Genomic DNA, 24,931 nt, shown 5'->3' with positions numbered 1-24,931 from the left:
TATTTGAACTCTATAAAGTCTACAGTTCACATTAGGAAGTCAGATTGAAAACATATTTTAAAATGCTAATATATGTGAATAAGGCATAAAGCATGACACAAATTAACATTCAGCACTTGGAACTGAAATACAAATAAAAAGATAATTCATGAATACGGTAATGACTGTTCTCTGGCACGAAATCTGGAAGCACTTTATGCATTTTCAGTGAACTTTGAATTTTAAGTAAACTTCCCGAGTATCATCTTCATGTCTTAGAATTAACATCCAGCAAAAGTCATTATACAGACAGAGTCTGGCATTTATGACAATTTGGCAAGGGCTAGATTATAGTTGATTTTTTTCCCCACTAAAGAGAAAAGTTTAGCCCAACAATAATGCAAGCAAGTTTACGTGAGACATGCATAACTTTAAGAAAATAAACTATAAACACTTGACATGACTAAAGATGTATTGTTATGTGCTACTTAAAAATGATTATATGCAGTAAAGCCAAGTCTTTACTCTCCATACCTATTTAGCCTAATAGATGTTAGACCCATCTTGAAAACAACAAATCAAGATTTATTGTAAAGTACTCTAAATTGGTCACTCTTCACTAAACTCCCAATTTGAGAGCTTTTATATATATGTCAAATTTTTTGGACTAGCTCAAGTTTTACTTGCTAATGTATGTTTTTTTAAAAAAAGTAAAATGTTGGGCATTGGTGGCTCATACCTACAATCCCAGCACTTTGGGATGCCGAGGTGGGAGGATTGCTTGAGCCCAGGAGTTCAAAACAAGCCTGGCAACATAGCAATGCCCTGTCTTTACAAAAAAATTAAAAAATTAGCCAGGCCTGGTCGTGCACACCTGTAGTCCCAGCTACTCAGGAGGCTGAGGCAGGAGGATCCATTTAGCCCAGGAGTTTGAGGTTGCAGTGAGCTATGATCGCACCAATGCATTCCAGCCTGGGCAACAGGGCAAGACCTCACTTCTATTTAAAAAAAAAAAAATGCAATAGTTTCATTCAGTGCCAATGTAATTAAAGCACAATACTTGAACCTGTCTTCCATCATATATAAAAGTTAAGAGGTTTTTACTTTATTCAGTGAAGGTTTCTTAAACGCACTTATCAAAAGAGGACTTGGATCCTATCATGCTATTTCCTATTTACCACGATTCTTCACCTGCTCTCGAGACTCAGAGTTTTGGGAATTCGAGAATGTCAACCTCCAGGGCAATTCCTGTACTTCCAAATTGCTTACCTGAATGTATTTCCGCTGAGTTTCATCATTTAAAACATGTGCAACATGCTTGGAAAAAATCTTTTCCCGACCAGTTCTGGCATGGATACCAACCATAGTGACACCAATGGGCCAAGGTGCATTTCCAATGGCCATCTGAAGATAAGCATCATTCGCCTGAAAGGAAAAATTGAGAAGAAATCAATCAGAAAGGCAAAAATATTGTGTTGGTCCAAATTGTCATTTCAAGTATTTCATAGCCCTTTATGATGTAATCTTCTTCCAAATCTTGGGCATATTGAAAGTATTACCATTCCTGTTATTCAAATAAGAGATTAAAATATGGGGTAGCTGACTGCCCTGCCCAGGACAACAAATGTCCACGAAAAACAGAAACCAAAGTTAGGTTATGAGCAAAAAAGACAAACATTCCTTTGAGGCCTCTGTGTGTCAGAAATTAATATATTTCCAATCTGGAATTGGCAGGTAGGTAATTTCATGCACTGACAGAAATTCAAGTTTCCGTGTCCTTTAGACCCAGTCTTCTCCATAGGTGGTCATGCAGAAGACAGAGGGTAACTAGTTTTTAATAATCCAACCTAAAATGATATCTACTCCCTGCACAGCACCGCAGCTCTCTGAAGGCAGTAGGGGCTCTGTGCGCTGGGACGAACACACAGCATCCGTAACAGATGTGTAAACAGAGAGGAAATACTGGCCCTCCAGTCAAATAGCTGAAGGATGAGATCAGTTCACTTTGGCCCCCCTAAACCTCCCACCTGCCAAGAACCTAGAAAGAAAAGCTACAAAAAGTTAAGACAGAAACCAAGGAAGACAAATGGCTCTTTTTCTTAACCAAGCCTGACTAGCTGTGAGAAAGGAGGAGGATAAAAACAGTAAATTCTAAAAGATCCTGAGGGTTTCAGAGAACCTTACAAAGCCAAGCTTCAAAGAGATTTTAATTTGAAAAATCAAACACTTACATGATTGCTATGTAGAACCGATTTTTAAAAACTCAGGTACTACTGAGGTTATCTGGAAGATCATTTTCTATCCTAAAGTTAAATTTGAACTTGCTCTGCTCAACAGATTTTATAAAGCTTAATGTTATTAAAAGGGCATACGTATATATTTATCACTGATTCTCATGTGTGTAAATTATAACACTGGACTTGAACTGATAAAAATTCCAATATTTAGTTTCCCCAAAATTCCAAAGAAAATTGTCCAAACAGGTTACTAAAATTTCTTTGTTCTTTTTGTAGTTTATGCAAAATAAGCTTGCACCCAGGTCTGATACAAGACCATGAGAAAAAGTAAGAAGAGCAAAGGCGTCCACTCTAGCAGGCAGGTGGTTTGTACTCTTTCTGCAGTGGTGGTGACCTTGTCCATCCATTTCAACGCAATCATGCCCAGTAAGAATCGTGCAACTGACAGAAACTAAGAAAATTTATAACCATAAGGCAAAAATATTTTCTTTAAGAACACTGACCGGCTCTTACAAGGAGTAAAATCACTACATTAGCTTCATCAGCTGAGGCTCTGATCAAGCAAACCATCCAGTCACCCAGGGATGCCAGCATCCCTTCCTCCCATCAGTATACAAATACTCACAGCACCGAATAAGTGATGCCATTTCCACCTTTCTACTGCTCTGTCACTGTCACTGCGATGGCTGCACTGAAATGCTCCACTCCTAGTCTCTAGGGAGGCACAGGAACAAGAAGCCTCCTCAAATTCTGTCCTATCGTGAATCCCCACTATGGGTGCATTGTGCCCTTCTCTTCTCGTTCCCCTCCACCAATGGACAGTCCTCCACCCTCTGCTTTCTAAACTCTACCCCAGGAGCCCTGGCCACCAGAGCCCTTTCCCTCTGCAGCCTCCTCCCAGAGCCCATTCAGGAGAGAAGAGACTGGAACAAGGGAGAAAAGTCTTTCCCTGCATGGGGTATACTATTGTTGTAGTACTGAAATAGAGAACTGGAGGGCTTACTTGGACCATCTTCCCACAGAAACAATTACAAAGACGATACGTGGTATCATCAGCACAATAGCTATGTTATATTACAGATTACACAGACTTTCATAGTTGGCCTGGGAAACTAATTTATAACATTGTTTCTATGGGAAAATTTGTTCCACGCCATAATCAATCAGTTACACACTTCAAAATTCAACCCCATTCATAAAACGAACACTACCTATATATAGTTCATGTTCTGAAGAACCTTTAGGCCTACTTTAAGAATGACTAAGAAAATACAGTGTAGTCCCCAAGGTCTGTTATTCAATGCCTCACAATAAAGCTGACAAATACAATAGAAAATAAAACTTTTCACTACTAGCTCATTTCACATTTATTCTTAAATCTACTATGTAAAACCCTCCCATCCCAAATAAACCTTATATTATGTACATAACCTAGATATGCTAGTAACAATTTCAATGTACAACATGGTACTGTACCTTCACATATTCTCTCTGCAACATGAATTTAATAATATCTGTTATTGATTCTTTAATATCAGCAGGAAGATTCTGGAAAAGAAAAAAAATGACTAATTTTAGAAGCTACTATGTGTAGTGAAAAACAAACTGCAAAAATTCTAAATCTATATATTCTATTTTTAAAAAGTCAGCTAAAAAAAGCATTTTCCAAGAGGCCTCACCCTTTTCCGTAGCTTTCTGAAAAGTGGTCTGAGGTAGGACTCAGTCTGCTTCTGAGTAGCACTGTTCAGTTTACCCTGCACACTGCGTTTCACATAATCTTCTCTGGCATTCAATTCTTTAGCCCAAACGCCAAGAAGAAACTGTTGAAAGAATGGGTAAATTTAGACTACAACGCCACCCAGTGGTTCAGTACGTTTAAAAGCTCTAGAACGCACAAAACATAATACCATCATCCTTAAAGTAAATGTCTTGATTAAAATATCGTCACATAATATTTAATTCATGAGCTATTTCTGTTTAAGTTGTCGTGTATATTTTACGAAGTAGTGCCTTTGGCAAGGGACAAACTTCCCTAGTCTATATATATTCCTAGCTCAAGATAATCCATTCCTCCCCCTCAAAAAAAGAACTATCAAATTTCATAGCTATTTGATAGAAATAAACTTTTACTTGTACTTCTATTACATAACATTAAACCAACCTAGCCTTATCATCCACAATATCATACGCACTATGACATTTAATCGGTCTTCCAAGTTATAGTATTTGGACTTTCTACTTATGCAGTAGAGACCAAAACTCAATTTAAAATTCCCACTAAAGCACCTGACTAAACAAGAAAGGAAAAAAAGGAACAGAAATAAAAAGAAACCATGAATTCCTCGCACCTCTCCCCCCTAGCCCCAGAAAACTACCCCAGGGCCCCTTGGGTTTAACTGCATAAAGAGCACTTCTCTAGAAGCCAGTAACAGAGAAGGCTGAGGAGGACGTACCCCTGAGTATGCTACATAAGGAGAGCCATCATTCCAAGAGGATACTCCGGTTCTACTAGTTCCCATGCCCGGTCTGGTTCCATGCCATATCCTCGATGTATTCAGATCTTGATGACTAGTATGTAGTATTAAACTGCACATTAAGTAAAAGCATTTTGTGCATTCAAATCTCTTAGCCTGAGCACAGTTTGCAAGTAAATGTTAAAAATGAATTTGGGATTTGCCCACCCTACCTAAACCACTAAAGAGAGAAATGCTGAGAAGAAAGGTGGAATTAGCATATCATAGTAAAAAACAGGCAGCGATCTATAGACCTGAAGAAATGAACACCCTCAAAGGTTGCAGATGCAGTTACTTGTTTTCACTGCCAATGTCTTTCCACCTACTTCCTTTCCTTATTGTCATCAGCCTCTCAAAACAGCTTCTGGAAACCTCCATCGCACTCCTTCCTAGGGTGTTTAAAGAAAAAAAAAAAAAGAAATTCCCCAAACTTCTTGTCCAATCTGCTGTTGTGATTCTTTTCTGTGTTTACATTAATAAGCTAGCTTTAAAAAAAATATGCCACGAGGAAAGTAAATATACATTTCCTTTCATTAACTGCTATATCCAAGTACACAGTGATATCATAAACAGTGCATGTACAAGAAAGTTTACTGAAGGTTTCCCTTTCCAGACTTTAACCCTTGATAATCCAAAAGTATAAGAAGAGATCTTAAGCATCCAAAACGTTCTCCCTTCCTTAGCCTAAGATACTCACCTTTAAGAATTTGGTGATGATGTCCATGTCTTTGTGATCATCGCCTTTCCCTAAGGACTCCCCAAGGGCCTGAAGAAAGAGCAAGAATGCTTCTGTTCATTAGCACCGAGAACAGCTGAATATGTATGATCAACACCAGTCTACACGTGGCTCTTTGTCACATAAGCTGTTCAATTTTTATTTGAAAACCTCATGGATTTTCTAGATAAGTTTAAAAAAAAAGTGCTGATTTGTCATTTAAATTTAGACAGCATGTTATTTTTTATGAATCAAAAGACAAGGAGGGGTGAAGGGAGTGACTGCTAATGGCTATGACATTTCTTTTGCGTGGGGAGCAAAAATGTTCTAAAATTAGATCATGATGGTGGCACTACCCTTGTGAATGTATTAAAAATCACTGAGTTGCACACATTAAATGGACAAATTGTATGGTATGTGAATCTCAATAAAACTACGAGGAAAAAAAAAGAAAGAAAGAAAAAAGCCCACAAGTGGTTGCCCACACCAGTTATTGTAGTCAAATTGAGGAACCATACATAGATGTTGGAGAAGGAAGGGGATTAAAATGACATCCTCCTCAACTATGATCTCAGAGAGACAGCGACATGTGTAAGAGCCAGGAATGAAAAGAAACAGGAAAGTAACAGTTTATGCTTCATTAAGCATTAAGAACTTAAAACCAAGCCATATTTTTTTCACATGCTAGATGTTTACATGATACAACCATGCTTTTTAATTAAAATTACATATATCACCCCATATGCAACACTGCGGCAAACATTAGAAAGCAAAGCATTGCCAAGTGTTGGCAGGGATGGAGGGACATGAGACCCTCACATGCTGCTGAAGTGGGTGCAGACTGGGACAGCCACTCCAGAGAGCAACCTGGCAGCACTCAGACAAGTTAAATACACATATACAAATCCCTCAATCCCACTTTTTTAAGCCAGAGTGGTTACGCACAAGATTGTTCGTCACAAAGCTGTCTGTGGTAACAGCGAGCTGGGAACAACCTAGCTGTCCGCCATTATAGGGGAACAAAAAAATAAAATGTAGTGAATGCCATAATATATGGAATATTATGGAGCAATTAAAAGCAAAGGATTAAATGTAACTAAAGCATCAAGGATGGGTCTTAGGAATATGGTGCTAAGTGAAAAAAAATAATAAAGAATTTCACAGCACAATTATCATTTCTGTAAATCAAAAATATGTGCACACAAAACACCACAGGCTTTAAAAGAACACGAGCAAATAAAAGGGTGCACATCCAACATATCAGAATGACTACTTTTGAAGGTAAGAAGTAGGGGAATGTGAGTGGAGACTGAGAAAAAGAAGAGTAAATAAGTAAAAGCAGGAGTCAAAAGGGCCTTTGCACCGACCAAAGACAGCAGGGTGCTCTGCATGGAAAGATGTGATCCACTCACCCACCTGCTCCAGAGGAAAAGGGGTAGGGAGGGAAGGGACTGGGCTGGGTACAAAGATTACCTCTAACTCTTCGATTGTCGTGTTTTCTTCATGAACTTTCAAATCATTCTGTGTGTCTTCCTCTCCAGGCTCCTGCCCACCCACGATCTCATTGAGGTACTGCTGATCAATCTTATCCAAAGCTGCTTTCAGGTCATTCCTCAAGCCCTAAGAAAGGTGGAAAAGTACATTTGATTGATGTTTCACCTGTGATTTTTCATCAACAATATACAATTCATTTTTTTCTCCACAAGCAGTTAAGACCTTGGCAAAACTAGGGACTCAAATGACATTGATTATTTTACAACTAAAATTACTGTCCAAGAATGTATGTACAATGCCAAGTCTGGTAATGGGAAAAATAAAATAGACGTGAATGACAATGCCAAATGAGAATCTTCATAAATGCCATAATTTCCTAATGAGGATTAATGAAGGTGGCCAGGTCTCCATCAGAGTCCCCAACCCATGTTCCCAGTTCACTGACAATGTCTAACCTCATTTCAACTACTCCGAACACCCGAAACAGTCAGAAATGTCAATGGAATAAAACTGGTGTCTCATCTGTATCCCAGGCTTCAGCTATGCTTCTAACAAAGCAGCAAATGTCATGTTTCAGGCATGTCCAGTTTATGACCATTAAATAAAAAATGGAAGCCTCAGTTTCCTAAACATGAGTGGGAATCAGCTGCAAGGTTTGAGAGCCAGGGCACCATGGCCGTGAGATGGCCGTAGGGCAGTGGTTGAGAGCAGCTACCTGGGCGCAAAATCCTTGCCACTTACCAGCTCTTGGGCAGCTTACTTAACCCCTGTATGCTTGTGGCCTCACCTATAAAATGGGAATAATAATACTATCTACCATGAAGGCTGTCATGGGGATGTTATTTTTTATTTTATTTAACACTTTCTATGTAATGGGATTGTTCCAGAGCCTTACAAACATCAAGTTATTTAAATAAATTCATAACTGTACAGTGTGTTTTGAACAGTCACTGGAGCACAGTAAGCATTCAATAAATGTTAACTCCTAATGTTACTATATTAGAAGCACCTGATCATTGTCTACTGTCCTTTCATAAACACATAAGAGAAACATTCAACTCAAAACACTTAATTTACCATTCACTGAGTATCTGCTATGTATGAAGTATAATGCCACATGTTCCCAAAGGTTATCTCATTTAATTCTCACTACACCCCAGTGAGCCAGATATGATTGCCTCTATTTTACAAACGAGGATTATAAGGCACAAATGGTCACATAGTTAATAATCCAGAAATGGGATCCAGACCTTAGGCTCCTGTGCTTTTTCCTAAAAACCTCTACATGCAAAGCACTAAATTTGGCATATAAAAGTAAAACAGCCCTTGCCCAACAGGAAGAGATACATATGCACATACTCTAATACTAATGAAATACAGCAAGTGCACTAACAAAAGTTTAATTGTAGGAGCACTGAGAAGGAAGCAATTAATTCCAAATGGGACCAAGGATAGGTTCAGAGAAGAGACATAATCTTTGAACTGTGTCTGAAAGCGTAAAGACAAGATTTCAACCAAGGCATGCAAGAGAAGGACACAGCAGGCACAGAAAAAATCATCATTGCAGACACAGAGGACAGAAAGTGCTCAGGCAACTGTCAGTGTTGTGGGGCTGGAATGGCAATGCTGAGAAGTGAAGCAGGAAAGGGGTTTTGCAATGAATAAAGAAAGCAGTGAGAAATTCCAAGCTAGCAAACAGCACGTGGAACCAGCGGGGTCCAGCCAGCTTGGGTATCCCTGCCATTCCAACTGAGATGCCAGGCAAAGACACCAGCTTAGAAGACGAGTCCAGGTGAGGCTTCAAATGACTTCAGCCACAGCCTTCACCTGGCTGCAATCACACGAAAGACGCCAAGCAAAAACCTGCCCAGTCCAGCCCAATCAAACCACAGAATTGTGAAAGATATTAATAAATTATCTTAAGCTACCAGGTTTCAGGATGGTTTGTTACAGTCACAGACAGTCAAAAAAGATTTTCTAATAATAAATCCTTTTACACTACTAAGTTTTGGGGTGGTCTAGTACATAGCCATAGATAACTACACCTGCCTCTCAGCAACTGACAGAGTAAGGAAATAAAAAGTAAGGCCACAGAAGATCTGAACAACACTGTCATAACTGACATTTGTTGAACTGCATAACCAAGGCAAAAACATACTCTTTTCCAGAGACCATGGAATAGACCCTATGCTGAGACATAAAACAAGATCAGAGCCTTAGAGTCTTAAATGTAAAAGCAAAAACTTAATAAAGCTTTTAGAAAGAAAAATAGAACATCTCTTTGAGACCTTGGGACAGGCAACGATTCTTAAGCAGGACACAAAAAGCAATAACATAAAAGGTAAAATTGATACATTGGACTTCATCAAAATTTAAAACTTCTACTCAGCAAAAGACTCCATTAAGAGAATAGGTGAGCCATACATTAAGGAGAAAATAGTCATAAAACACAGCTGTATATCTGACAAACGACTTATCCTCCAGAATATATAAAGAACTACAATTCCTTAACAAAAAGACAAACAATCCAATTAAAAAATGAACAAAAGACTTTAACAGACACTGCACAAAGAAGATAAGTCTACGAAAAGATGCTTATCATCTTTAGTCATCAGGGAAATGTGAATAAAGCCACAATGAGATACTAGTGCACATACAAGAGAATGGTTAAAATGAAAAAGACTAACAATACTAAACTCTGATATTTGAAAATGTCTAACATTTCTCATGAAGTTAAGCATACATACACTTTTATTATTCAGCAATTCTACTTCTAGGTATCTCCCCAAGAGATATAACATATTTCCCCAAGAGAAATAATGTAGTTCCAAAAAAGATTTGTGTAAGAATGTTCACAGCAGTTTTATTCCTAATAACCCAAAGCTGGACACAAACTGTGACATATTCATACAATTGAAAATCACTGGGAAATGAAAAGGAAACCAGTGATACCCACAACGACACAGATGAATCTAAAAGCTGTTATGTTGAGAAAAAAGAAGCCACACATGTACCTCTATGAATCTATCCATATGAAATACTAGAACAAGCAAAATTTAATCTGTGATGATAGAATCCAAAAGGTGCCTGCCCAAGAGTGGAGGAGGAGGGCTGTGGGGACTGACTCAGAAAAGGGCAACGGGGAACTTTCTTGGGTGATGAAAATATTCCATACCTTTATATGGCTAGTGCTTATATGCTTGTATGTGTTTATCAAAATGTACCAAACTGTATGCTTAAGATATGCACTTTTTAAAAAATTAATGAAAATTTACATTAGCAATAGTAATCTGACTTTATCTTTCCATTTTCACCTGTAATAATGCAATCAGTCAGACTCTATTCTAGTTTATGTGATATAGTGGTATTTTTCTAGCTTTTTTCTGATTTGTTCTTACCTTGTTAACTTCTGGTGTGAGGATCTCTATTTTTCTTAAACGTTGAAAAGCATCATAATCAGTTTCTCCAAATAGTCTGATTGGTTCTCCTCTTTCTCTCAATCTTCTGATAACCTATAAAGTGAAACAAATGCCCAGTAAATTATTTAACTTTTGAGAGAAAAAAAGAATTAAGCTCTCAAAACAATCTGTATAGTTTTTACCTTAAAACTGAAACCTGGGTTTAATAAAATGAACTTAATTATCCAAACACATTTCTGAGTGAAATATAAAATCCTTCAAATATTTTCATCATTTCAATTATGTTAAACAAAGATGTCTACGAATGAAAGAGAAAATCAAGTACTTTAGTTAAAAATCTATTAATATTTTGACTCAAATGTCACTGTTAATTTATGACCAAATACCTCCTAGAAAGTAGTCCGTCTATGAATCTACAATTCAAATCTAAAGCAAACCCCTAATATAAACCATCCCTTTTTCTGTAAGACAAAAAAAAAAATTACTTTTTGCAAAAAAAAAAAAAAAAAAAAAAATAGGAGGATGAGCTTTTGGTCCTCATTTTACATAATTATAATTGCTCTTAGCCTTCTTTTAAAAAATCAAAAGACAATAGTAATCCCTTATGTTAACATATTTTCAGTGACCAAACACTTGTTTTGAAATGTAGATGCTTGCCACCAGCGGGCGGTGGGCAGTGGCTCATGCCTGCAAGCCCAGCACTTTGGGAGGTGAAGGCAGGAGGATCAACCCCATGGCTTGATGCCAGAAGTTCTAAGACCAGCCTAGGCAACAAACTGAGACCCTGTCTCTACAAAAAAACAAGAAAAAATTAGCTGGGCATGGTGGCATATGCTTGTAGTCCCAACTACTCAGGAGACTGAAGCAGCAGGATTGCTTGAGCCCAGGAGTTCCAGGCTGCAGTGAGCTATGATCACGCCACTGCACGCCATGCGCAACAGAGTAAAATACCATCACTTAAAAAAACGAAAGGAAGGAGAAAAAAACAGAAAATATAATTAAGAAAATAAAGGTTGATCCAAATTTTTAAAAGTAACAAAAAACACCAAGAACTTTATCTGAGAGCATAAAATAAATAGAAACCATCGGGTTCTCACTGGGTTAACAGAAGTTTGAGATTAAACTAGAAATTTAACAGGTCATCTAGTGCTATCTCCAATCAAATGCAGAAATGACCTCAAAAATGTCCTTGTCAGATTTTGTGTCTGACAAGTGACAGGAATCATCTCTCTTCATGAAACATCCCATCCCAGTTTTGACAGATAAATTTTGCTTCTCAAAACTGAAATCCACTTCCCTCAAACTTCTCCCCATTTATCCTAGTTCTACTTTATGAAACTGCAAAGAATATTCAATCTTGTTCTAAAATTAGATCTGTTTTCAATGGACTTTTTAAAGTGTCTCTACTAATTCTTCTCTTTAGGCTAAGTATTCCAAATATCCTTGCCCTAATTTTCACATGATGGTTTCCAGAGTCAGTCATTCCTCTGAAAGTTTCCTTTTGTATAACGGCCAGCGTAAAAATGTGGTATGCAGAACTAAAAAATACTGCAAACGTGTCAATCTGTGAGAAACGCAAAACATACAATCTTTTCACCTAGACACCATACTTCCATCACTTACATTTAGCCCTATTCACACTATAGAGGTAACACAACAGGAACAGACTGCTGAGGGTGCACAAAGATTAAACACGATTGACTGAGTCAGGGCCAATCAAAGATGAAAAGAACCTAAACAGAAAAAAAAGGGAATACACGATTGACTGAGTCAGGGCCAATGAAAGATGAAAAGAACCTGAACAGAAAAAAAAGGGAATTTGACCTAGTTATCACTTTAAAACATTCCTTAAAATTAGGGGCTAAAATAACTTAGGCCAAGTTATGTGGATTATGTAATTTTTTTTTTTTTTGGATATCAGAAATACATTCTAAATATGTAATAGTATAAACAGCTAATTCTCATCTATCTGGGATTCTGTAACAGCAGTTTTGCCTATGGCAAGGTGATAAATGATCTGACCTCAAACTTCCTTTCAGTGCAAGAATTCTATTATTCTAATTTTTTAAATAAAGAAACTAAGGTAAAAAAAAATGTGCCAGAGAACAAAAAGGATATCAGTGAAAGAACTTAAGCCTCTGAGTCTTCTTTTACTATTTCAATAGAAGCTCCCTGCGTGAAGGCAGGAACCGTATCTTCCTCACATTTTGTTCAGTGTTTGACATGTAATATTAGTCAATGATTTAAAAATACTGGAGTTTATGAAAAGACCAACTTCTTAAAAGTACTTTGCCTTTTAATCCAAACTTTTCAATGTTCAAAAATACAAAGCAAATTCTAATATACAAAACTTTTTGCTAAATCATAAAGTAACAATTCTAAAACGTGAATGACAAGAGATTTTAAATACTTCTGTAATTATGAAATTAATACACGCTCAGTTTAAATACAAAGTTAATTAAAATATAAAGAAAATATTTTCTATATATAAAGAATGAGCTCATAAAGGTAATGGAAAAAATACTATTATATCATTTTTTAACTCTTAGGGATGGGGAAAATCTTTCTAAGCATGACACCTAAGGAAAAAATATAATGAAAAAAAGTTTGATATGATCACATAAAAATTTAGAACTTCTGCATGGCAAAAAACAAATGTCAGACTGATAAAAAAATACGCACTATATGTACATCTGACACAGATACACTTATGAAAATAGGGTAACACCTTTAATATATAACCACGTTGACTTACAAATCAATAAGACCAATTTCATGATATAAAAATAGCAATTCCACAAAAGGAGACATTAGTGGCCATGGAACACATTAAAAACATGTTCAATTTTAATAACCATTAACAGAGAAAGTTTCAAGTTAAAACAAGATACTTTTTTCACTGACCAGTCTGTCAAAAATTTAAAGTAATAATAAGACTGCTTTCAGATTGGCAAAGGCCAAAACATTTTACAATAAAAACTTGACAGAGTTGCTAGGAAACTAGTACTCTTACAAATTTATGGGAATTAAATTAGCACAGCTTCTTTGTAGGACAATTTGATATACTATCAAAAATCAAATAGACACCCTTTGATCAGAAACTCTTTTTTTAGGGAATTATCCTACTGATAAACTCATACAAATGTATCAAGATATATACATAAGGATGTTCACTTTAGCATTGTTTATAACAGCAAACAACTGAAAGCAACCTAAATATCCATCAGTAAATGGCTAACTTAACAAATTACAGAACTACTATTAAAAACAGTATCTAAATTTATTGAGTACTTACTAGTAAGTACTGTTCTCGTCATGTATTACCTCATTTAATCATAAAAATCTCATGAGGTAAACCCTACTATTATCTTCATTCATACACAAGGCATTCAGGAAATAGACTAGGTAACTTGCCCGACATCATATTTATTGTTAAAATTTTCATCTATATACACACACACCCCAACATAAAATGGTCTTCAAAATGTATTTTAAGTGAATAGACCAGACCAATGTACAAATGCATATCATCTCACCTGTGTGCAAGGGGGGTAAAAGTATACACTCGCACACTGATGCTAATAAGTCAATGGCTTTGGATAGCAGAAGGGCTGGAAAGTGATTGGGGGTGGGGGCAGAAGACAGGAAGAAGGGAAGACATTTTTGTTTTATACCCTTCTGTATACGTTTGAATTCTTTGTATCACATGAAAATCTTAAAATCTGGTTTTAAGTAAAATCATAATTGATACTGAGCAGGGTACGGACAAACTACAAGTGGAAGTATAAACTGGTACAACATGCCTAATATCTACAGAGCCATTTGGTAATATGTGTCAAAAGTCTCAAAAATATACATATAGTCTTTGCCCTAAAAATCACACATTTCCAAATTTTTCCAAAGGAAATAATCATACATTATTATGCACTCAATGATGTCTATACAAGGATGTTCGTCTTAGTACTATTCATAATAGGGATATGCTGAAGCAATCCAAATAACTATTAATAAAGAAATCATTTTTTTTTTGGCCAGGCGCAGTGGCTCACACCTGTAATCCTAACACTCTGGGAGGCCAAGGCGGGTGGATTGCTCGAGGTCAGGAGTTCAAGACCAGCCTGAGCAAGAGCGAGACCTCGTCTCTACTAAAAATAGAAAGAAATTATCTGCCCAACTAAAAATCTATATAGAAAAAATTAGCCGGGCATAGTGGCGCATGCCTGTAGTCCCAGCTACTCAAGAGGCTGAGGCAGTAGGATCACTTAAGCCAAGGAGTCTGAGGTTGCTGTGAGCTAGGCTGACGCCACGGCACTCATTCTAGCCTGGGCAACAAAGCGAGACTCTGTCTCAAAAAAAAAAGAAAAGAAAAGAAATCATTTTTAAAATATTGTGGTGCAAACAATGGGAAATTATTCAGTCATTAAAAATTATGTAGATCTCTATATTTTTATTTACAAAGATTTACTAATAAGGGAGAGAAAAGCAGGTTACAAAATATACTATTTAAAATAATTTAGACAGATAATTTACATATCATTATTTAGAATATATACATTTAATATTTATCTAGTATATTCATGTTTATTTTTTAAAGTTTACAAGGATATACTCTATGAAAACGTAATACTATTAAGAAAAGCAGAGATTAATTTAGAACTTCATGAAGAAAACCATCTAGCCGCACAGTATTTTTAGGTCAGTAAATCATCTTATATGAGAAATAATGACATTTAACTTATTGGAAAGAACTGGAGATAAATGTAAACACTGTGGATATTTTCCTTTTTGTTTTCATGAAACACTCATATATAAACTTACCTCTTGCCTAGAAAGAGTCATGGGTAATTTTTCTTCTGCCAGTTCGAGTTCTAATACTGGATTCGATGAAGCTAATGGTTTCTGTTCCTCTTCTTTTGGCTGTATCTATATTAATAGCCAAGAGAAATGAAATTCAGCTTTTAAAACACAGTTAATATTTATCATTCCATTACCTTAGCTTTTCATGAAAATTAAACATATTTTACATACTGAAGGTTTCCCAATGTTCCTCTGAGTAAGGAGCTCACAGTAAATGTACATGCTTTTAAGAGCTTATCAAACGTACCTGTTTCAGGGACATCACAAGTAAAGAGCATGCACACGGGAGATGGCATTCTTGCAATTTAAAAAGTGGCATGACTATCATGGTTTCTAAAATCAAAATTTAATAGGGCTAAAATCTGCACTCACTTTCTCCCCAGATTCTAAAGAATTGTACTTTTTTCTTAAAAACAACCAACTTGCTTCGTCTCTTAAGAAAATCGTCCTACAGAGTCTTACATTCTTGCTCAGCTTCAAAATGACTAAAGAATTGCTTTCCAACAGAAACCTGTGAAACTTCACATGCTAGCTTTTTCCCATCCTGCTTTTCAAAAGGTTAATTATTCCAAATGCAGAGAAATCACTGTTGGACATATAGAAAAATTCAGTGCTATACAGGACTGGCCCACAAACTGAGCTAAAAGCCTTGTAGAAAAATAATAAAAAAAAGCACCTCCCTACTCATGCCACCCAAAGAAAGAGTGGACCCTCTTGTTTATAAGAACCTGCAGGGAAAAAAAAAAATCTCTTCACATATTTTCTCAAATTTTCTGCCCAAGTCAAAGTTTAGGAAAACTGAGCTCAGCAATTTATAAGCCCCATTGTAATCTGTGAACAGATACTGAAACGTGGTTTCCCACCTGACCGTAAGATAAATCGAAAATGCTGAAAGGAGTTAAGACCAAAAGAATATTGAAGATGATCAACATTACGGAAAAAACTCAAATTCAATTAAGAAAGGCTACATGGTGAAAATCATATAACTCATGATTCTGTAGTTTATGGTTAAAGGTTATGTTTATCATAACTAATTCATACTGAGGTAAAACTGAAGTATAAAAAAACCTAAATTTTCATGTTGTCATAGACCAAATTAGCATCAAGCCTTAAAAAATGGTAGCTAGTTTCTGTAAAGGAATAAAAGTAATGCATACTATATTGCTATTACTATCAAGAAGGAAATATTTAAAACATCTTCATAAAGAAAACCTGTGCTTACTTTTTTAGCATAGAAACAGGTATTTCTCAAAAATCTCAGGACAAAAGCATGTTTAATTATATAATGGCAGCGAATAGCTCTGGGGAAAAATCTAAGATAATCTGTCAGCTGGACTCAAAGTTATAAGCAATTTTCCTACCTTCTCAAAAAGTTGAAAAGGTTCAAATTTAGGGATCTGGAAATGCAGCAAGCTAGCAGACTAAACCTATGTAGGTGATTCTCACTCCAGATCAAGTTTGAATTAGACAACGTTGGGCAAGGAAAAAATGAGAACTCTTCTATCTACTCAATGGTTATTTACATAAAAGGTATTTTCATTTCCTAAAATAAAAGCAAATAAAACAAATATCTTTGTGGAAAATTATCAAAACAGAAATACAAACTTTTGTATTTTAAAAACCTATCAGAAACATAACTATGTTTTTCTGTAATACTTGCCCTCTCACAACACTACAAAATAAAACCAAATGCATATACATACCATTTGCATTCCTCATGCTTCCTTTTAGAGATGTTATGCCAGATAAATTCACCTCCAGAACTTTCCCCATTACATGCACAAGAGTATTATTGTATGTTAATGTTTCACAAGCAAAAAGTTGATTTCAAATGTGTGAGTTGACAAAAGTATTTCAATAGAACCTCTTAACTTTGAGTTAAAAATTATTGTACTAGGTACAGTAGGTATTTTAAAATAATTTAAACATAACTTCTCCACCTCATAACCTGTAACCCCTCCCAATAAAAACCCCAATATATTATTAACTAGGTAATTTCAAAGATAATTTCAGTCATGCTCCTAAAATATACAAGCAAAGCCTTCCAGATAACTCATTTGTTTCTAAAAATATTTCAAAATTACATTTTCTATCCATTAAACTAAAGAATGTTTGAAATGTGATACCTTATTACAACAAAAGCATATAAATGTGTATGGTGCTATATTTCAGGCAGAGGTACTTAGGGCCCAAAAGGAATTATTAACAATGCAAACATAAAACCAACGGCTTAAAATATTCAGGAGAAAGCAGGGGAAATACCACTGCTAATATCACTGTTGCTGAATGAATAAAGTGTTTGAACTCTTTCAAAATCGACTGTTTTATTGGGAGAGGTAAGGGAGAGCAGTGGTGGTGGAGGAGGAAATAAGGTAGTCTCAGATCCAGGATTTAATTTTTTAAAATACTTCAAGCTTTGATCTCAAGCCACTTCATGCTGTCCACAAAAAGCCAAACCATTCCAAGCCAAAAGTCATGCACGTATTTTCCTAAATTCAAGATTTAAAAAAAAAAGCAAAAACCAAAACTCATACCTCTCCAGATGGCTTCTCATTTATAGGCTAATGTATAACATCGATAAATTGAACAAAGATCAATGATTTTGTCATTTAACAACAGCTGTATAAATTTAAACTCAGAAATACACAATTTAACATAAAAACAGGCATTCATACCTTGTAGCCACATCTTTCAAAATATGCTTCCTCTTCTTTTTTTGCAAGTTCACTACGTTTGAAATATTTTTTATTTTCCTATTAAAGGAAAACAGTAAGTTAATAATGTATCCTTGGGAAAAATTCCATGTCCCGTAATCAGCAAGCACCTTTAGAAACTTTTTGAAATACTTAGATTTTTCCAGAATTTGATAATTATTATTTTTTTGTTCCAGAGACGAATAATACATTGATTCCCCAAACGCGCCACCCCTCCTCCACTATGGGTCTGGGTACTGATCTGTGATGAATACTGAAGTATTTTTCTTGCAGTATTATTTGAGTAAGCACGTCCAACAGCAAAGAGAAGAAACTAAAATGGCTTCCAAATGTTCATGTTGTTTGGATTTAATTTCCTAATGTTTGAGTTCAAAGATAATTTCTTCAAATGGATTCATTATGAAACACATAAAATGGTATACTTTAATTTTCTCCTAATCAAACAAAAATTATGGCATATATAGCCAACATTTGAAATCTCATTTACCAAGAAAGCTCCAAGAATGTGTCTAAATTCTTTTTTGTCATCTGGAATCTTATATCATTCAATTCTTAAAATAATCTAGATATGGAATGGTCTTGGTGAATCTTTCTGATGAAAAAGATGGTTTACAGGAACTTGTTTTAATATGATTTGATGTAAAGAGACAAGCTCTAAATCCTGTATATAAAATTATCCTCACTGTTAAATCTACAGTCCCTAATTTGAAGGCTTGTTATTATCTGAAGCTCTGCCTCTTGTATATTATTTCATTGTTGACTTTGCTCAAATAAAGATATTGCCCTACTTTATTAACAGTAATTACATTAATAGTATCTCAACAATACCTCCACACCTGTACTTAGCACCTCATAGTTTCAAAGCTCATTCATTCAGGCAAGGATCATCAACAGATGCTAAAACCATTATGAGAAAGGCTAATGGTGACAATGGAAAGATCAGGCTGCCAACATTTAAACCCAGTGATTAAGCTTGGCATGAGTAAAAGATTAAGCACCACCTATGTGATACCACAGGAAGCGCACAGCATCATCTATGAAGTACTCTTGTTAAATGTAGGAAACAGAGGAATTAGTTAAATGGCAATGCCAGGAAGCGATCCGGCAAATCTGATACATTTTCAAAACTAGCCCCATTTCTCTAACAAGTAAATGACATGGGGGAAAAAAGGGGAGAGTTGGAGAAATGAAAACGTCCTCAATTAAAAGAAACCAAGAGCCATAACAATCAATTGCAATGAGCAGACTTTGTGTGAATCTGATTTGAAAAACCAACTGTAAAAACATATTAATCTATGTATTTTCATTCAACTGGGAAACATGAATGTGAGAGGAGTATCTCATGAGATTAAGGAACTAATTTTACTTTTCTTGGGTGTGATCATATTTTGGTTATATAAGAACATATCATTTTCTACAGTTATGTCTTAGGAGAAGAGTATACAAGTTCATGATACAATTTTCCCTACTTTTATGTTGCTTAAAACTTCCAGAATAAAGTTTTTCTAAAAGTTCATTTATTAATGCAATACACATTTCTGGACTCCAAACACAGTTTTACAGATATAAAGATGATGATATTACCTGGGGTAAAGAACTGATGGTATTACATGAACATCAAAACTACCCTAAGAATGGTGAAGACAAATAGTATTAATCCTCTTTTAGAGGTGAAAAAGCCAAGAATTAGGTTAGGTAACATTCCCAGGACTTAGTAAGGGGAAGAGTAACAGCTAGGACAAAAACTGGTCCTCAAATCCGTTGTATTGACCTAGTCTTCCAAGCTACAGTTCTTCACTCCCAAAATGTTATTTCGGCATCCAAAATTGTTCCTTTTGACTATGTAGAATGTAACTGTTATATTTCAAATAAGCTGGCAAATACATAGTGGTATCCTCTCAGACAGGACCAATATGTAGGAAGAAAGATAAACAAACTGGGTATATTCATACAACAGAGTACTGCTCAAAAAAAGGATAAACAACAAATACATGCAGTAACATCAAAACATCATTCTGATCAAATGAAGCTCGACGTGAAAGAGTACACAGTGTGATCCCATTTATGTGAAGTTCTAGAGCAGGTAAAATTGAGTGGAAAGAAATCAGAATAGTGATTACTTCTGGAGCAGACGGGCAGGAAATGACTCAAAGGTGGGATGAAGGTAATTATTATTGGGTTTACTTGGGTTATGTGTGCACTTATCAAAACTCATTGAACAGTACACTTAAGATTTTTGCATGTCTTTGTATACAAATTTGTGCATATACACAAAGAAATATAAGCAAACATTAACATTGATTCTAGTTAATGATATGTATGCCAAATTGTTTAGAGGTAAGAGTACTGATGTCTATAATGTGATCTGAAATGCATAAAGATCAGCAAATTGTTTTCATTACCCTATCTGCAGCTGAAAAACACCTGTCTCTGTGGTACTGCTATTCCTGAAGAACTGCCTCATCTGTGGTGATTTCAAATGGTATCCCAGCCTTTTACAGTTAATCTGTGATCATCAAAATAGTCAATATCCTCCTATCACCTGTCCTAAAATGCCCTGCCTGGTATAACTATTCTCAGGTAAATATAGTTTCTGCATTGTTAGATGGCTTGATGAATGGACAGAAGGATGAATAGATGGAGAGTTACATGATAAAGCAAATACAGTAAAATATTAATTGCAGGTTTAATTACAGAATCTAGGTGAAAGGCATATGGGTGTGCACTGTATAATTAAGTTTTCTGTAAGTTTGAAAATTTTCATAGTAAAACGTTGAGGGAAAAAAATCTACCTTGCAGATGTCAAAATATGGTATCAACATGGCAACAAACTCCCTACAACAGTGTTTTTTCACAATCATAAAAAAAACTTTCAAAAGGTCCTTGCTGACTACTACTGAAAGAAAGGAACTGGAGAGGATTACAGAAGACTATTCCACGTTAAGGGATAAATAAGTGTGAAAAAAGGCAAGTTCAAAGAATCGAAAAAATGAAAAAGGTTCAGCAGAGCTGGAACCCAGTGTGAGGGGTAATGACACAGAGAACTGGAGTCACCAGCACAGAAATGACTAGTTCTTGACCTTTCTGAGTCAAAGACCCCTTTAATAACATCATAAACAGGGGGAGGGGAAGAGGGTCATATACACACGTACATACTAAATTTTAAATAAAATTTCAAGGAACTGATGGATATTGGGAAGTCTATCCAATGCCTCTATTTCTTAATAAATTCCCCAATACAAATGGTAACTAAAATCACAGAGGTGAGTATAAGATTTGCAAAAGAGAATACTCAGTGAAGGGAAAATGGTTGGGCTTGAACTTTAAGAAAAACCAACATTTTAGGGACCAAAATAAAACGCACCAGCCTGTAAAGGAGATCAAGAATAAGCAGCCTGAGAAATAGAAGGAAAAAGAGGAAGCTGTGGTATAAAACATGACAAGGGAAGAGCAAAAGATGACCAGTCAACAATGTCAAATGCTGTAAGGTGGGTTAATAAAACACAGAGGTCACTAGCTTCCCTGATTAGAGCAGATTCAGTATAATGATGGAGGCAGAAACCAGACTGTCTCAGGTTAAAGAGTGAGTGGGAATTAGAATTTATTTTAAGCAGCTGGCTATAAAGATAAAGAACAGTATATGTATCTTTTTAGAGACGGAAGACATCTGCATGTTTCAGTGCTGATGGAGATAAGCCAGTAGAGAGATTGCAGACACAGGGACAAAGGGAATAACTGATATTAAGGTCCCTGATGATGCTAAAAAAGGTGAGTTGTGACCCAAAACATAGATGGAATGTTTGACCCAAGATATAACTGAAACCTCATCCATTTTAACAAGGAAAAACTTGAGGAATTTCCTGCCTGTTGGTTTCTATTTTCTCTGTAAAACTGAAGGCATGTTCCTTAAGAAAAGGACCAAGCATTACTGTTTTTAATCCTCTCAGGCACTGTATAGTATCTTGCATGTGGGAAACATTCAATAAATATTGAAGGAAAAAAAAGCTAAAATTCTACACAAAGCTCATCCTTAGAACAACTAGTAAACCTACTAAGTACTCCCCACTGAGTTCCTAGAGCAGCCTGGCTTTCCACATAAGTGAGGCTTTGCCTTAAATGAAGACTTACCAATGCCGGACTCAAAAGCATCGGTAGTCTAGCAATGCAGACACTACACTTACCTCAGGGTAGTTTACCAGTGCGACATTTTAGGACAGGTAAGAGGAGGATATTTTAGTAGTTTCTCCTCAGTTTGACAAAGAGGCACTCACCAGTTAAGCATTTGATTTCAACAATTAGATTGAACCATAAAAAGCTGACATACCACCTGAAATGGCAAAAGATGAGACAGCTGTTCTGGAACAACAGCACCACATAGACAAATGTTTTCCAGCTACAGAGAGGGTGGGAAAATCATTTCCTGATGCCCACGCAGTGTTGTTTTTTTTTTTTAAATGGACTTAAACACTAAAACATATGATAGAATCATATGTAGTCCTGGCTTATGTCACTGCATTCAGAGGGAGCCAGTTTCACTTCATCTCCTTGATGAAGTGGTAAAATTATTAATTTTATTAAGTCTGGGTCCTTGACTACATCTTTGTAATATCCTGTGTGACAAAACAGGAAGGATGCATAGAGCACTTGTCGTTTATGCCTAAGTATGAGGGCTGTCTGGAGGAAAATCAATTATGCAACTGAGTTGCAAACGCAACTACCTGTTTTTCATGGACTATCATTTTATGTGTAAGAATACCTGACAAACTATGGTTTTCCAGACTTTGGTATTTGGCAAACAACTTCCCAAACTGACCAAAGTGAGATGATCACTTCAGAAAAACGACTGAGAGTATTTGCTGCCTATGATAAAATGCCAGCTTTCAAGTGGAAGTTAAGAGGAAAAGACTTACACCTGTCACCATGCGCTTGATGGTTTCCCCAAGAGCAAAGAAGTTTCTCGACAGGGTCAGTGGATATTAAATAAAGTGATTTTTTATATTGTGTAATGAAATGTGTCAACAGTTGGGAAGTCTGCATAACTCGGTGAACCATTATCCAAATGATCAGTGATATATATTTTTAAAGTTTCTCAGTTTTAACCTCTAACATGGTAAATACCGATAGAAATAACACATTAAAAAAAAAGTCCTTTGGGATCCTCAGTAACTCTTAAGAGCCTAAAGGGGTCCTGAGACCAAAAGTTTTGAGAGCCAGTGGTCTAAGTTATTGTTATCCAATAAAGCAATGGAAACCAACTTTTAAGGAAGTTCTCAAATCATGTAATTCTTTTTCAGAACCTCTCCGAAAGAATTTTAGCCTTCCCATCAATGAAGAGCAGACCTACGGACTTTGTATGTGTTGAAGAATAGGGAAGAAGAGGGAAGAGAATAAAAACATTGGGATTTGCTACTAGGAAGGAACTTTTAAGGAAGAGTTCTGAGACTGCCCTTCCTCCGTGTTTCAGCTGGGCACAAACGCTCAGTGAGACCACAGAAGTGAACCATCCGAAGTGGGGAACGCCGGCAAAATACCGACAGATGGGAGTGGGGATGGAGCAAAATGCGAGGGGAGTAAGGGCAGTCGGGAGAGGGGAAATAGCCAAAGCCATGGGTTTTCCTGCAATTCCCACACTTCCATCCCTAGGGCTCCCAAGTGAGGTGCCAAGGGGTGGACCTGGGGGAAAGGCGGAGGCCTCCCGGGTGTGGCGGCAGGGCTCTCGCTAAACGCCATCCCCGCCCCAAATCTTTTCAGTATCATCACCCCCGACACCCCAACACACATACATACACACACATACCCACCCACACACACTCTTCGATACCCAACCCCACGGCCACAGCGGTACTCACCACCAACAGGTTCCTGTCCTCCACCAGCTGCCGCTTCCGAAGGATCTCTGACTTCAGAATGTCCATCTCGCTGCCCGGGTTTAAGGTCGAGTTTCCCTCTCCGGCTCCTCAGACCCAGCCCCGCCCGGCCAGCCGCCGGGAACCCACCGTAGGCAACACAGGCAAGCCGCAACAGCAAACAACTGACTGCGGCTGCTTCCGGCGGAAGCTGAGGTGAGCGAGAGAGGAGGGAAGAAAGCGCTCCCTGGCGCCTGTTGTTGGCGGAGCGGCTGCGCGTGGCTGCCCCCTGGCGGCGCCCTCCGGTAGCGCGCCTGTGGTATCCCCCGCTGAGAGGCACACGTGAACGCGGATTGAAACCCAAGTGTTCTGAATCGTGTTGAGGTCGGTGTGCTGCATTTTTTATTCTTACTGTACCCGCTTGCACCTGCTAGTTCAGGCCCAAAAGCCTCCTCGTAGAACACCCCAATTAAGGCAAGATCCTTACTTATTATATTTAGAAGTTCACATCAGGATTTCTGAAGTTGCTTGCAAAAATTAATGTACCAGAGAGTGAGAAAAACCTAAATAATAATACCAGTTCATAAGTACATAGTGAAAGGGCAGTGTCCATTGCTGGCCTGTTAAATTTCCTGGGAAGTTAAACAGCTACATCCATTTAAGGCATTTCAGAAGTAAATTCGTCTCCATTCCCTCGGTTCTAGATTGCTTACATATATCTTGGTGATAATTGAGCATTTACCTCAAGCTAACTGAAGTCGTGTTTTTTGGTCATGTGTTTAGCAATCAAGATGTTCAATGACGTGATTGCAGATGTAATCAGAAATTCTTTTCTTTTTTAAGTCCAACCCAAGAAAAAAATTAAATTGGAGGGGGAAAAAAATATGTCAGAGATTTTTTTAAAGACCCTAAAAACTGCTTGCATTTCTTTTTGGTTCCATGCCACTGAAGCATTTTTTAAAAAAATTTTTAGTTGTTATAATGAAACAGTATTTGACATGTTAGTTTTTCCCACTCAAAAAGGTGAGGAATATCATTCAGTTCAGTGAATTGATAATAGGTAAGATGGTTTATCATAACAAAAGATCACAGAGAATTGTTCATTTCAATTTAGGAAGTTTGGGGGTGGGGGGTCATATTGCATTTAAAAGATATCT

General features: G+C 36.7%; 1 protein-coding gene across 2 annotated transcripts in view; it reads right to left on the bottom strand.

Annotated features, from left to right (window-relative positions):
* Positions 1 to 24,222, bottom strand: part of PRPF18 (pre-mRNA processing factor 18) — a 41,373-nt gene extending 17,151 nt beyond the window's left edge. The window contains exons 1-10 of one of the 2 annotated variants that reach the window (XM_045533726.1): positions 23,778 to 23,954; positions 17,890 to 17,967; positions 17,749 to 17,775; positions 15,176 to 15,280; positions 10,337 to 10,450; positions 6,918 to 7,064; positions 5,427 to 5,495; positions 3,896 to 4,036; positions 3,693 to 3,764; positions 1,249 to 1,404 (exon numbers count right to left, since the gene is read on the bottom strand). In XM_045533726.1, the coding sequence (XP_045389682.1) occupies positions 1,249 to 1,404; positions 3,693 to 3,764; positions 3,896 to 4,036; positions 5,427 to 5,495; positions 6,918 to 7,064; positions 10,337 to 10,450; positions 15,176 to 15,280; positions 17,749 to 17,775; positions 17,890 to 17,967; positions 23,778 to 23,843 (975 nt within the window). In that variant the 5' untranslated portion in view covers positions 23,844 to 23,954. Of the gene's footprint in view, positions 1 to 1,248; positions 1,405 to 3,692; positions 3,765 to 3,895; positions 4,037 to 5,426; positions 5,496 to 6,917; positions 7,065 to 10,336; positions 10,451 to 15,175; positions 15,281 to 17,748; positions 17,776 to 17,889; positions 17,968 to 23,777 lie in introns of both variants that reach the window. The other variant, XM_045533719.1, reaches the window with a different exon arrangement.
* Positions 24,223 to 24,931: the final 709 nt, after the last annotated feature.

The sequence above is a fragment of the Lemur catta genome, chromosome 1 (assembly GCF_020740605.2).
Source record: "Lemur catta isolate mLemCat1 chromosome 1, mLemCat1.pri, whole genome shotgun sequence".
In the NCBI taxonomy this organism is placed as follows: Eukaryota; Metazoa; Chordata; class Mammalia; order Primates; family Lemuridae; genus Lemur; species Lemur catta.
The sequence above is the reverse complement of the archived record's forward strand: the minus strand, read 5'-3'. Positions and strand labels throughout refer to the sequence as shown.